Source organism: Malus sylvestris, chromosome 3 (genome assembly GCF_916048215.2).
Source record: "Malus sylvestris chromosome 3, drMalSylv7.2, whole genome shotgun sequence".
In the NCBI taxonomy this organism is placed as follows: Eukaryota; Viridiplantae; Streptophyta; class Magnoliopsida; order Rosales; family Rosaceae; genus Malus; species Malus sylvestris.
This window is the reverse complement of record NC_062262.1, coordinates 4,056,671-4,069,740: the sequence shown is the minus strand read 5'-3', so window position 1 is coordinate 4,069,740 and position 13,070 is coordinate 4,056,671. Positions and strand designations below refer to the sequence as shown.

Sequence of the window (13,070 nt, the reverse complement as noted above, 5' to 3'; positions counted from 1 at the left end):
TCCTACACCCCCACTCCTACACCCCATAGTGTATATAATATCGTTTGTTAAAAAAATAAAATACTAAAAACAAACTTAACACTCACTGATTGTATGTTTACAAGTGTCTTTAATGATAAGTAAAAAGATCTACAAACCTTCACTAAATAATCAAAAGCAGTTTTATCTTAAGCAATCAAACATAAAAAAAAAAACTTCAAACCTCTAACTTTAAAGTTTTACATGAACATATACTGTTGTTATATAATAAAATTAAGAAACTTTCATTTTTAGGGTGTTATTAGACACTCAAAATATCTCATTATACTCCAAATTTTTTTATTTAGAGATTTAAAAAAAATCTCTAATGAAGAGTGTACAATGTGGTTTTAAAGTGCTATCAAAAGATTTTTTTTTTTTAAATATAGAACATTATTATATGATGTTAGATCACAAAAATTTAGAGATCCTTTCAAATTTGGGACCCTATGCGATTGCACATTTCGCTCCCCCTCAACGCCCCCTCTAACTACAACCTTACTATAATCGGGAGTAACTCCTTCGTTGGATTGCCTCCTCATTTAGCTCCGTTGAATGGAGCTGGATTCCTCGTTCTGAATCAAGCTGCTCACATGGCAGATACTTTGACCGATTCGAGGGTGCGCAATATCTCCTGGGCAGCTACGCCTCCTCCCTCACTCGTCTTGGTTCGCTCTCGTGACGGGCTCCCATGCAGCCCGTAGGCTTTTTTTTGGCTGCAGTCTGATGGCTAAGTTCTATCAGCCTCCCCTTCTTTTGGTCACCATTAGGGTGCTGAAAGTGTTTTGTCTGTTTCTAGGTAGACTTTCATGTTTCCTAGTTTGTATCGAAATCACTATCCTGTGTAATTTGTGTTTTTTGTTCGGCTTTTTTTCGGCCTCTCTTGTATTTGTTGTTGCCTGTTTTGGGCTTTATGAAATGAGCTTTCGTCCGAAAAAAAAAAATCAAATAACGAAAGTTCATAAAGTTTCAATTAGAAATTAGAATGAGACAATTGAAATATATATTGACAAATTTTATTGACATTGATTTAATAGTAGTTATAATCATAGGAGTGAATATAAAAACAAAAAATTTTCATGTGTCTTGAAAAATACGAGAACCTCATGTTGAAAGATTGACAAAATAAAATACAATGTATAACGAATGATTCTACTTATAATTACTAAAACCCCCACCCTTGCTATGTTGTGCGTGGTAAGATGAAAATTAGTGGATAATATCAGTGTGGTTAATAGTGAAACGTTCCATTCTATATGAAATCTTAACCAAATACGTGTGATAACAAGAAATTATAAAATAGAGGAGACGAATAGTGTCCATCCTTGTTATCACTCTTTTTTTTATCATCACAAAGTGCCAAAGTAGCTAGTTGTCTACCGAAATTTACACTTTGTTTTATTATCCTTGGTTAGACCAATTTCAGTGTTGCTAAATATATGCTCAGCATATACTGAAGGCGACATGATCAATTCACATCATTCACTTGATTCTTTGCCAATGATTCAATTTTCAGCTCTAATTATAATGCATAAATCGACGGCTCGTTCATGTTATAAATGTTTCAGTAGTACATAAATTTTCTCTTAGACTCAACCCAAATAATTTTTTGGAAGAAAAAGACGCACGCGGTTTGTTAAGTGATGGAAATTGGGGGAAGAATTAAGTTGGTTTGGTTTTCTTTGGGGATCTTCCTTCTGTTTCAATATGCTCAGGCCTTCGGTATGTATTCTCTCCTATTTCATCGTTATTTTGTATATGATCTGAAACAGAAAATTGTGAAAGAGTTGTTTATAATTTATATTTGGAGTGAAGATTGCATGCATGCAAAAGGCGAAGAGTGAATTATTTGTGCTGATGATATGTTTGGTTTAATTTTCAGATAAAACAGACCCTACTGACAACGTAAATCTAAGTCCAATCTGGGCTTGGAGAAGTGCTTACTATTGCACTAACAGAACAGTAAGCCCACGTACACACAAACGTGTGTACATACGAAGTTTTATTTGTTACATGATATCGGACATGTAAATCGTTCTTTTGATCTCCTGGTTACCAATAATTCATAGTCAGCCACCCTTGAATCTGATATTAATGGTAAGAGTTAAAAACACTAAAAACACATCTATTTATAATGACTAATAAAGCATATTTATCCGACATGATGAATTTAGAAACTGGATTGACAATTTGACGTGTTATGTTTAGCAAATAATAATATATTTTGCAGTACATACATAGGTGGCACTGTGTGTGTGTGTGTGTATGAAATTTAGTTCAAGTCGGAAAAACCTTTCGAATTGTGGAAATTCAATGACTTGACCAATTTTTTTTGTTCAACATTTACTGTCTTTCTGGGTGGCTTAATTGTTTTTTAGCTTGTGATTTAACTTTTGCAACTTTGACTTAAAATTAGATGAACAAAAATAATTCGTCTGAATAATAAAATATTGAAAATATATTATGACCTCAATGAATCAACCTAGAAGAAGAAATTTGAAGTGTTTGATGGGTGTTTTTTAATATTAGGCACCTTCTCATTGCTCGCCAAGGGGCCAGCTGACATTCTCAGGAATCGTGGACGTGCCCGCAAATGAGACCGGAGAATACTGCAGCTCAGCCTGCTCCGCCCACGCCTTGGATGTGCTTAAATGTATCTACCTCTGAAAAGAAGACTTCTGGTTTCATAACAATGCCACTGTGCATGTTGTCAACACAACCATCATTGAGAGGGATGTAAGAATATTAATACAGGTACTCTCCTCTAGATATATATTAACACAACGGTATATCAAGAAAGACGGAAAGGTTCTCCTACCAGAATGTGGATTTAAACCATTGATCAGATTAATTTATACCTTAAATGTGTAGCTCGGATTTACAGTCTGACAATATAATACAGTAAGAAAACATTATTAATTGGGAACTGTTGGAAAATGCAGCTATTTCGAAAGTGGATTACAAAAGCAGTGGCATGAAGGTGTTGCAAAAGATGTACGTACCAATTGTTGCATCACTCTCAACCTTGGCCTTCAGAGCGCCCAACTTCATGTGAGGGGCTTTTCCCTTGCATTCATACATATGCAGGCCATCTCAATAAGGACCAACAGACAATTACTTCTGCATGCGTCTCAAAGACTCTTTTTCATTTCTACTTATTTCAATTCTTGTAATATAATCGGGATTAATGATCATATAGCAAAACCCATAAAACTTTATTGTGCGTCACGTTCAAATTGTATATCTCACTTGATGAGATTTAGAGTTTACTTTAGTGGTACTTTTATTGGGCGAGATTCAAAGTTAGTTCTTCCTCCCTATTTATATGAAAAAACCGACGCAAATAGAAGGAAGAGAAAATTTTGCTTTGAAAGTAGTGTTTGGAATATATATGATTTGTTCATCTCAAGAAAAGAAAACAATGAAGAGCCGTAATTAAATAAGCAAAAAATAAGAGAACTAATTACGTAACAAAACATATAGAAAATTAAGTTCAAATCAAATTTTCATTAATCGATCAACGATGAAGCCTCAGACAGTTCATTAGTCTTTCATAAACAAGACAATTATCTCTGACGATGTCGACATAGATCTTCATAGGCATCCTCAACAAAATAATTTTTTTTCTTTTTTGAGAACCAGTAAAATACATATTTAGTAGCACATGCATGCTACGTAAAACTTTAAACTTAAAAAAAAAAACGATAATATTTGGAGAAACTAATATAATTTCTATGTTCATGGACAATAATATATATATATACATACACATATGTATATATATTGCTATGTAGAACATTAAACTTACAAATACACACACACACAGAAAAGCCCCATAAATCACAAAATGTTCATTTGTTATTTGTATATAATTTTAGCAAAACATGGAATATGCAATATAATATGCAAAATAAGAATTCAGAGGAGAATAATATTATCCAGCCTTCTATAAATAAGTCCACATATTGACAGCAGCAGTAAACAAAATAAGATGACCAAAAAGAGCAGAAGGGAAATTTCCTTAACCTATGAGCCAATGCCACTCTTGTTTTTATCATCTCAAACACATAACTAGTTCCAAATAGCGATGTATAGTAGTCTCACACTTTGTCTACGCTTTGTTTTATTTTATTTTGGTCAACAGAGTACATTATTCATGCTTTTGGCTCTTAGCCTATGGCTCATTTTCTAACCCCAACTCTATAGTTATAAAATGGTTCGATCGTTCAGAAGTTTTCTCTTAGGAAGAAGAAGCAATAGCAGCACGCAGCAGGACACGGTTGAACAGACAAGTAAGGACGATACAAACATGGTAAGAGAATATTGGTCATGTAAGTTGATGGATGGCTTTAACTGGGAAGTGTTGGAAAATGCAGCTATTTCGACAATGAGTTACAAAACCAGTAGCATAAAGGTGTATCAAAAGAAGATGTACGTACCAATTGTTGCATTGCATCAGTGTCAACGTTGGCCTTCATAGCAATGTCCAACTTCATGTGAAAAGCTTTTCCTCCCGCTAAGTTTTACACATGGAGATAGATACAAAAGAGCCGCCAAAGTTCAACATTAGGTACATCCCTAGACCTACCGGTGGTTGTGGAAAAAACAAAGTACATGTCTGAATCTGATGTGATTAATAGAATATGAATGGAAGCTTCCAATTACGATATGAATCTGACTAATATGATTATGAATGAATGTCAATTTGAGTTAAATTTTTTATGCTTTCAAAATATACTCGCACACTGTTCTCGTTTTATAAAATAGATGAATATATAAATATATATATATATATATATATATATATAGTGAACAATGAAGTTACTAATGATATTTTAGTCTTTTTTATGTGTTTAGTTAGATTCATTATGTCTTCAATTAGATTTTATAATGATCTAATCCTAGTACGTAATCCAATTATAAATAAATGTAAATACGGATTAAGAAACCGATCCGAATCATATCCGTATACAGGTGACATCACACCAACTAGCTCTTAAGTCGGATGAGCAGTTTCTTGCGAATTGGATCACTCCCTGCTTATAGTGGGATGCCGCAATCCCTCATTTAGGAGTGATCCTTCTAATTTCACTACCCGTCCATGTTGAAGAAATTCACGAATCTGACGCAAGAGAGTCCGTCAACTTTGAAGTTCAAGGAAAAGATGCCGTTTAAGAAAGTATCCAACAGAGGGAGGGCAATGTCACCCTAACTTAGGTGGTAAAGCAGCTAGTTGCTTCCCACCAGAGGCTAAAATGCCAACATGGAAAGAAATGGAACCCCTTTGTTTTGCATGCTCCGAGTTCGCACGTTAGATTTGTTGTAACGACTAACGAGACGTTCATTTCTCCGCCGGATTTTCGTAATTTAAAGAACAAATTAAGACGGACTTAATTGACTACCACGTCGATTGCTACAGAATCAAACTTGTGGAAGGGTTGAAAGCAGATGAATCTGGCAAAAGATGGAGCAGAAAGAATTGAGCAGATAATGCATCGGAGTTATTGCTAAAACAGCAAAAAATTAAGAGCTTGTTTGGTACTCTACTTGAATCCAACTTTTTAAACTTAAAAATAATTTTCAAGTTTTAAGCCTTAAAAACTTGTTTGATAAAACTATTTTAAAAAATTGAATTCAAGACTAACTCAAAAATATAATCTATTATCTAAAAACATAAAAAATGAGTTTTTTAAGTTTTTAAACTTAAAATCACTCATTTCTTTTCTCCCTCCTCCCCTCCCACTCCAAATCTATCTCTTTTCTTCTTTCTCTTCCATTTTTTTTTTTACCTTTTTCGTCTATTCCCCAATCCACTCTCTTCATTTTTTCGGTTATTTCTCTTTTTCCTCTCTATCTTGTCCGATCCTCTCTTCTTTCTCTTTCCTCCAATCATCTCTTACTTTCTTTCTTCCTCTCTCATCTTTCTCCCCCCTCCAACCCTCTCTTTTTAGATCTCTTTATCTATTTTAAATCGTAAGATTTAAAAAATTTAAATCACAAACCAATCGTTTTTAAGTTTTAAAGAAAATTGTTTTCAAAAAATGTTCTTAAGAAATATTTTGAGAAATGATAAAAAAATTCAAATAGAATACCAAACAGGCCCTAAGCAGTTTTCATACATCCGAGTTATTGCTAAACAGCAAACAATTAAGCACCATCAGCAAAAGCTACATTTAAAAAAGGTCAGTAAGCACCACACAGAGATATAACTGTGAAACAGTGCAAAAAAATTCTCAACATCCGAGCGTCACAGAAACTGTTACTGTTGTAGATAGCAAACACGACTCAAAACTCAATAACTGCTAGTAAACAATGAGTCGACAACAGGCTAAGATTAGGTTCCGGCATTCCTTCTCCCAACACGAGCCATAAAACCAGCTTTAATTGGAGCGACAGATCGTCCAGAACCACACTGCAACAGAAAGAATAATCAAATAAATGATCAGCGGAAAGCAATGCAAAATAAACTCCAGTCAAGAATTTTAAAACCAGAAGGATCAGTAGCACATCCCAATGATCAACGTTGAAACTACGGGCACATGAACTTAGAGATATATATTCTCTGAGAATAATGAAAATCCCCCGAAGAAGAAAAGTATTGTTTCACCCAAAACCCAAGGGTGTAGTCCCACCACCCCTTTTAAAACAGATCAAACTTTTCCGTGAGGCCTCAGAAAATAATTTAGGTTACTCTATCATATGAAATAATCTGACAATGTAGGCAATTTTTTTAATCATCATAGGCCTATTCAACAAGATATTATGCAGCGGCGTACAAAACACCAAAATCCTTCTTTATTTATTTTTTATGCTGTACAAGAACAACTTTCTATAAATTAGAAACCAGGGGGGGGGATGCCACTTTGTCAAAACTAGTAACATTAAAAAACCAATAGCCAATTAACTTTAGAAAAAATATATAATTATGACTGTTACCTTCTCGCATCTGAGAAAGAAGAGACGATTCTCCTTTGACAGTATAGTGTCTGGACTTTTGCACCCAAGGCAAATGACATATTCATCTGAAACAAAAGAAGCATGAGTACAAATGAAAATAATAACATGTGTGAAACAACTGAGCACATACAAAATGACCGACATAACAGCCAAGCATGCATAATGAGCAAGGCAGACGGCAGAACAATTTCGAATCGGACCACTCCAGATTAACATTGTAATAAAAAATAAATAAATCAAACCACAGAACGAGGTACTTACTGACATATCGCCGCAGTATTCCTTCAAAATTCTTTGGTGCAAATCTTCCCTTAACAACCAACCTCTGCTGTCCATCAAGTGATCCACTTGTTCCCAGTTCGGCAAGCAAGAATGCCATGACGTGATCCGGCTGCCTATGCATCCTGTAATTTCAAGGTAGAAGGGTTTACTCATTTAACAAAGCAGATGAAATCAACCAGTAGCTTTAGGAAATAAATTGGTAAAATAATAGGTAAGATTTTCATGTTTATTCTATTACGCTCATCAACTACCTATGTGCAGTCAATATAAACACCTTCACATGTGTCAAACAGTGAGAACATTTAATTACGAATAACACAAAGCAGTTGTATAAACGATAGTTGGAATGCAACCACAGAAGCCAAACTGTCCTTTGCCACTTAATTGTTTCAGAGACCTGTGTTCGGATTAGTACATAAACTGCCTTTGCCACTTAATTGTTTCAGAGACCCGTGTTCGGATTAGTACATAAACTGCAACATATATCTAAAAAGCATCAGAAGTTTTCATAAAAAAACTACACATTAGTAGCATCTGCATGCATTTCAGCATACAGAAAGCATTCCTTCATGTAATGATGCACAAAAAGAAACTCAAAGAACCAACAGAAAGAGATTCTACTACACAATAATCTTAATAAACAGAACAAAACAGATCAATGCAGAAGAGAGAAACAATGGTTTTGGTTCAGGGAATTGAAACCTACGTCTTGCATAGATCCATGAAATTCACAAAAACAGTTTTCTTTGTGCCCTCACGAAGAACTTGTGGAGGCCTCATCACTGTCCTACGCCTGTCTCCAGCCAGATCCGGGTTATTTTCGCGAAGTATGTTAAACACCCTATCAAGAAGCTGAATACATTGCATGGGTAAAATTAATAAAGCATAGATGTATAAAGGTCAAGGAACCATAACTATACTATGAGAAAGCTGTAACGGAGATGATATAATTTACACACCTCTTCATAAGTGTAGTCACGATCACTCCCCTCCCAAGGATATGATGGAGTCTCTAGAACAATCCCTTCTCCTTCCTCATCCTCACCAGTGCGCTCTAAAAGGCCAAAAATATAAAATCTCAATCAATTTTTTTTTTTTGAGACAGAGAGGTGGCAGGCATTTTATTAGCCCAATAAAATATTATTAGCTAAAAGTCTTACCATTTAAATCTTCCACTGCATCGCCACTCTCTTCATTCAAGATACTGGTCTCAATCTATAATCACAGCAACCACCAAAAATCAATATCTAGAAAAATGATTCAGCTTGTAAACAATGGAAAATCTTGGTAACTTACTGGCTTCTTCTTCTTCTTTTTCAAACCAGCAAACGTACTCTCCTGCCCCTCAGAAACTGCAATGACAAAAAATACAAGTCTCAACAAATGTACTTGTAAAATAATACAGCACAAATAAAAAATGCTTGTTCAATTGAACCACCTGTCAAGCTTTCCGCTTTCTCAGCCAACTTTTCCACAGAATCATCAGTAGTATCTTGAATAACAACCTTCTTCTTTTTCTTCTTCTTAGTAGGATCAAAGGGGGCAATCTGCAAAAATAAAAAAGGATGAAGACCACAATAATTAGTTCTACCATTCTGAATCATTTCCATTGGATTCTTATACTAAAGGCACCCTTCGTGGAAGACTGGCGCTCTCAATTATATCAAGAGCCACTTCCCTCCAACAGAAAATTTATCACATCATTACCTTTTTGACTTCTAATATAATACTACAATTAGTTGCTACCAAAGGAAAACTTTGATATAATTTCTAGGTGAACCTTTCAAGGGAAAAAGGGTAAAACTAATCTAACATCCCGCAACGCCATAAACTTATTCAAGCTTCAATAATAAGGTCTCGAAGCCGGATTTATCATCAGAAGAGTAATGCTACACTTACCATCTATTTGTATTATCTCTCTAAATAGAGGTAGAGCCCACCAACACACGTAAGTTCCATTTCTATTAGAGATGGTATAAATAGATGGTAAGAATAGCACTTTTGTTATCAGAATCCTTGGATTAACAATTCATCCATCTCAAATTCCAAAACGAACTTTAACACACACAAGAGGTAGGAATCAAATTATATACAATACCGCTATTGGAAAGAAAAGCGAAAAGACAAAGATTGAAATACAAACTTAATAGGTATTACAAAATTGGGGCGGGGAGTGGAAATTCAAATATTATTGCACGAAAAGCAATTTGCAAGAATCTGAAACTTACATCTGCTACCACCTCGTCCTTCACCTCATTCTGATTGTCGTCCGCCATGATGTCTGCTGCAAAAACATGCGAAACGAAATCAAACCCCAATCCAACAACTTCAAGAAGAAAGAAAAACCACAGAAATCAGGAAAAAAAAAAACAACCCCTAGCATACATCCCAAATTGAAATCCCGGCTCGTTTGCAAGAGATAAAATGAAGAAAAATTGGGGATCTTTGAAACCGTAGAAAGTTAAAACGGCGGCGATTGTAGAGAGAAACTACTTACATGTACGGCGGCGACGGAGAGCTGGTTTCCCTCTTCGGCTGTGGGTGTGGCTGCGACTGTGAGCGTTGGCCTTAATCGATTCGCTCTGTTCTGTGTGACGTTATAGGTTTTTGCTTTTTTGCCGAGTTAGGAAAGAGTTGGACATGGTATTTATACCTAGAAAGCTAGAGGCCCATTGGGCCTTGGCCTCTGGTTTTTCTTGTGCCTTGGTTGACAAGTAGGCTTAGCAGGTTCCTTTGATTTTTTTTGTTTGTTTTTGACGTTTGGGTGTTTGAGACTTGGCTGCCACGCATAAGCTATACGTACTAGGCTTCCATGATCATTCAGACTTTTAACGCAAACTGTATCTTTCTACTTTTGATGTGTTTACCGACCGACAGAGGTGCTCTTCGGATTCCTTCTTTCTAATTCATTAAGTATGGGAATCCGAATAGTTGAAATTTGATAAAAATGGATTTCGGTTTATAGCTGTTTGATCAAATTTCAACGGTCCTAAGATATACCAATGAATGATAGTCATGTAAAGCTCTCTCCAAGGGATAGTAGGAAACCAAAAAAAAAAAAATGAGAGTTTTAACGAAACACTTCTGATATTGTTCATTTTTAACCAAAAAAATCATATTTTTACTTTTATCTGATATTATTCACTACATCTTTATTTATTTTTATTTTTTTCATTAATTTTTCCAATAAAAAAAATCAATTTGGACCCAAAACCTCTTCTTGGCCTTTTTTGGGGTGGGAATTCTGGGTTTGGAGATGAGAACTTGGGATTAGTAGTACCCATCCCAGATGATAAGGTTGCTTCTTGGCCGAGGGACCCACATTTCACCAGTTGCAACACAGACATAGGGGGGCCCATGAATCAGCAGCCTCAACGAGGATGATTGCGTTAGGGCAAGCGCATGGAAGGCCAATTTCTACGGCCCAGATTAAAGTATCGTTTGCATCGAAAGGCTTGCTCGCGCTCTAGGTTTTGATTCAGTGTGGCGCGTCCAGTTGCATTAGTTTAATCAATTTTAAATTAAACTGTTCAAATCTAATTTAATCAATTTTTACGGTAAAAAAATATATCAACAACTCAAATTTTAATACAACAGTCAAAGTAATATTATTAATGAATCAAAATCAACACCAAAACTCTATAAATATCTCTCCACTTGTTCAAAATTTGAATTTTTTAACATAATTTTTGGGGTAAATTATAAAAAACTACCTCAGCTATTGGTGTCACGACACTTTCATACCTAATCTTTTTAAAATGACAATATCATACATCATCTTACGAATTTGTGTCAATGTCATACCTCTGTCAATTTTTCTGTTAAGTGCTGACGTGGTTACCTGCGGGATCCACTTACTAATCCAACTGGATTAAAAAATTATTAAATATATTTTAATAATTACAAATTTAAATTTTTTTATATTAAATCTCTCTCTCCCCCCTCTCTCTCTCCTCACTCTCTTCTCTGCACCCGACCCCTCCGCACCTCCCTCTCTTCCCAAACCGTCCTTCCTCCGCCGACTATCCCCTCTCTCTGCAACCCCAGCTCTCTTTCCAAACAGCTTCCGTTGAAATCCCCGTCAATCCGACCTCCCTTATGGGCAAAAGCCCTCACCCCTGTTAAAGATCAACACCAGCCCATTAAGATCAGTCGGTACAAAGGAACTAGATTGGTCTAGTTCAAATATGCATGGTTTTCTCTAGAATATTCTATAATGGGAATATGCTAGAAAACTCTAGCAAAGAAGGTTGTTCCTTAAGTTGGTGGAAGATTCTAGAAGAATGGTGAGGTTTCCACCAACATGCAAGATTAGTGTAGATAATTCTAGCTTGGGAAATTAGTAGAATTATCTAGATATCTCTAGCATGATGATTACATGCTTCTCCAAGGTTCCATCCATGCCTATAAAAGGAGAAGGCATCCACACCATTTGTATCAACCAAGTAACCAAGTAACCAAGCAACCAAGCAACCAACCAACCAAGTGAGAGTGAGAAGTAAGAGTAGCCTTGTGAGGAGTGTGAGTGATCTAGAGTTTGTCTCTAGAAAGTGAGTGAGTGTCATTGCTTCTAAAGTGTGTCTTTGAGTGTTTTAAGTGTTGTAATATTTTGTGAGTGTAATACAAGTAATTTGTTTACTTGTTTTGTCTCTTCAACACTTGTGTTAGAGTTGTGTACTCTAAGTTCTTCCCAACAACCCCTTCACCTCACATACAACGTCGTAGCCGGTAGCTCTTCAAAATTTTTTTTTTCTGATTCAATTTTTAATTTGGGGGAGAAATGAAGAGGTTGAGATCCAGCGATGATCTCGATTCCTTCAGTAAGGATCCGAATCCTAACCATAACCCGAGCTCCAACCCCGGCCCGACCTCCTCCTCCTCTTCGCACCGGAGCTTCTACTACAAGCCAGATACTATGCGCAAGGGTTTGCTTTTGTTTGTTAAATTTTGAATGGGAGGGAAGGTGAAGAGAGTGGAGGCTTGGGAGGGAGAATGGGGGGGGTTTCGGGGGAGGTGGGGTGGGGTTATGGGTTTCTTTCTTTTTTTTTTCTCTTCTTCTTCTTGAGGAGGTTGGGTGGGGGTGGTGGGGGCGGACGAATTGGGTGTTCCTTTTTTTTTTCCTTCTTCTTCCTCTTCTTCCTCTCTTCCTCCTTTTTCTTCTTCTTTTTGGGTTGCAGGAAGATGGGGGAGAGAGGGGGAGGAACGAATTGACCAGAGGTTTTTTTTTTTTTTTTTAACTTTGATATATTATTTTAATATTTAAAAATATTAAATAATTTTTTAATAATAATTTTTTAATTTTTGTTAATAGAAAATAGGTCTCAAATCAAGTCGCATCAGCATTTAACTGAAAAATTCACGGTCAATTAACGGAAGGTATAACATTGGCACAAATTCGTAAGATAAGTAATGACATTGTCAACTTTATAAGATGAGGTATGAAAGTGTCGTGACATTAATAGTTGAGGTAATTTTTTGTCATTACCCTAATTTTTGTTTAATTTGAATTTTTTTACATCAAAATGTTCATACAGATAAAACAAGATAGAGTGTACAAAAACTAATTCCAAAATTATTAACCACAAAAATCAACAAAATACAAAAATTTAACAATTTATAAAGGTGGGGGTAGGAATCATAGGTCTCTTACTATTGGAGGACAAAAATGACTGACCTCATACGTATAGATGAATAGTTGAAAATACAAGTTAAATTTTAGAATTTAGATCCTTGAGCTGGAGATAGCCTTAGGTGGATGGGTCGGTTTTGGTTGGGTTGTGAAAGTTCTAAATCGCATAATGCCTAAACAAAAA

The 13,070-nt window shown here is 35.7% G+C and overlaps 1 protein-coding gene, 1 long non-coding RNA gene, 1 other non-coding gene and 1 pseudogene across 4 annotated transcripts; 1 reads left to right on the top strand and 3 right to left on the bottom strand.

Moving 5' to 3' along the window:
- The first annotated feature begins 1,576 nt into the window (after nucleotides 1–1,576).
- On the top strand, nucleotides 1,577–3,073 carry LOC126616484 (uncharacterized; annotated as a pseudogene).
- LOC126616485 (uncharacterized) lies at nucleotides 2,455–3,085 on the bottom strand. Its single transcript, XR_007621173.1, has 2 exons — nucleotides 3,021–3,085; nucleotides 2,455–2,716 (listed from the first exon to the last, which is right to left on the bottom strand). It is a non-coding gene; the product is annotated as an uncharacterized LOC126616485 (long non-coding RNA).
- A 3,000-nt stretch (nucleotides 3,086–6,085) lies between these two features.
- On the bottom strand, nucleotides 6,086–9,907 carry LOC126616433 (eukaryotic translation initiation factor 2 subunit beta). 2 transcript variants are annotated; one of them, XM_050284490.1, is made up of 10 exons: nucleotides 9,755–9,907; nucleotides 9,486–9,538; nucleotides 8,696–8,804; nucleotides 8,554–8,609; nucleotides 8,418–8,472; nucleotides 8,217–8,311; nucleotides 7,964–8,109; nucleotides 7,237–7,379; nucleotides 6,955–7,040; nucleotides 6,086–6,430 (listed from the first exon to the last, which is right to left on the bottom strand). In XM_050284490.1, the coding sequence occupies exons 2-10, from the start codon at nucleotides 9,531–9,533 to the stop codon at nucleotides 6,353–6,355; spliced, it is 816 nt and encodes a 271-aa protein (XP_050140447.1). In that variant the 5' UTR covers nucleotides 9,534–9,538; nucleotides 9,755–9,907; the 3' UTR covers nucleotides 6,086–6,352. The 2 variants fall into 2 exon arrangements, with proteins under 2 accessions (XP_050140447.1, XP_050140446.1); XM_050284489.1 differs by having other exon boundaries at nucleotides 9,486–9,541; nucleotides 9,755–9,896.
- On the bottom strand, nucleotides 6,682–6,766 carry LOC126617528 (small nucleolar RNA SNORD34). The gene has a single exon (XR_007621401.1). It is a non-coding gene; the product is annotated as a small nucleolar RNA SNORD34 (small nucleolar RNA).
- Nucleotides 9,908–13,070: the final 3,163 nt, after the last annotated feature.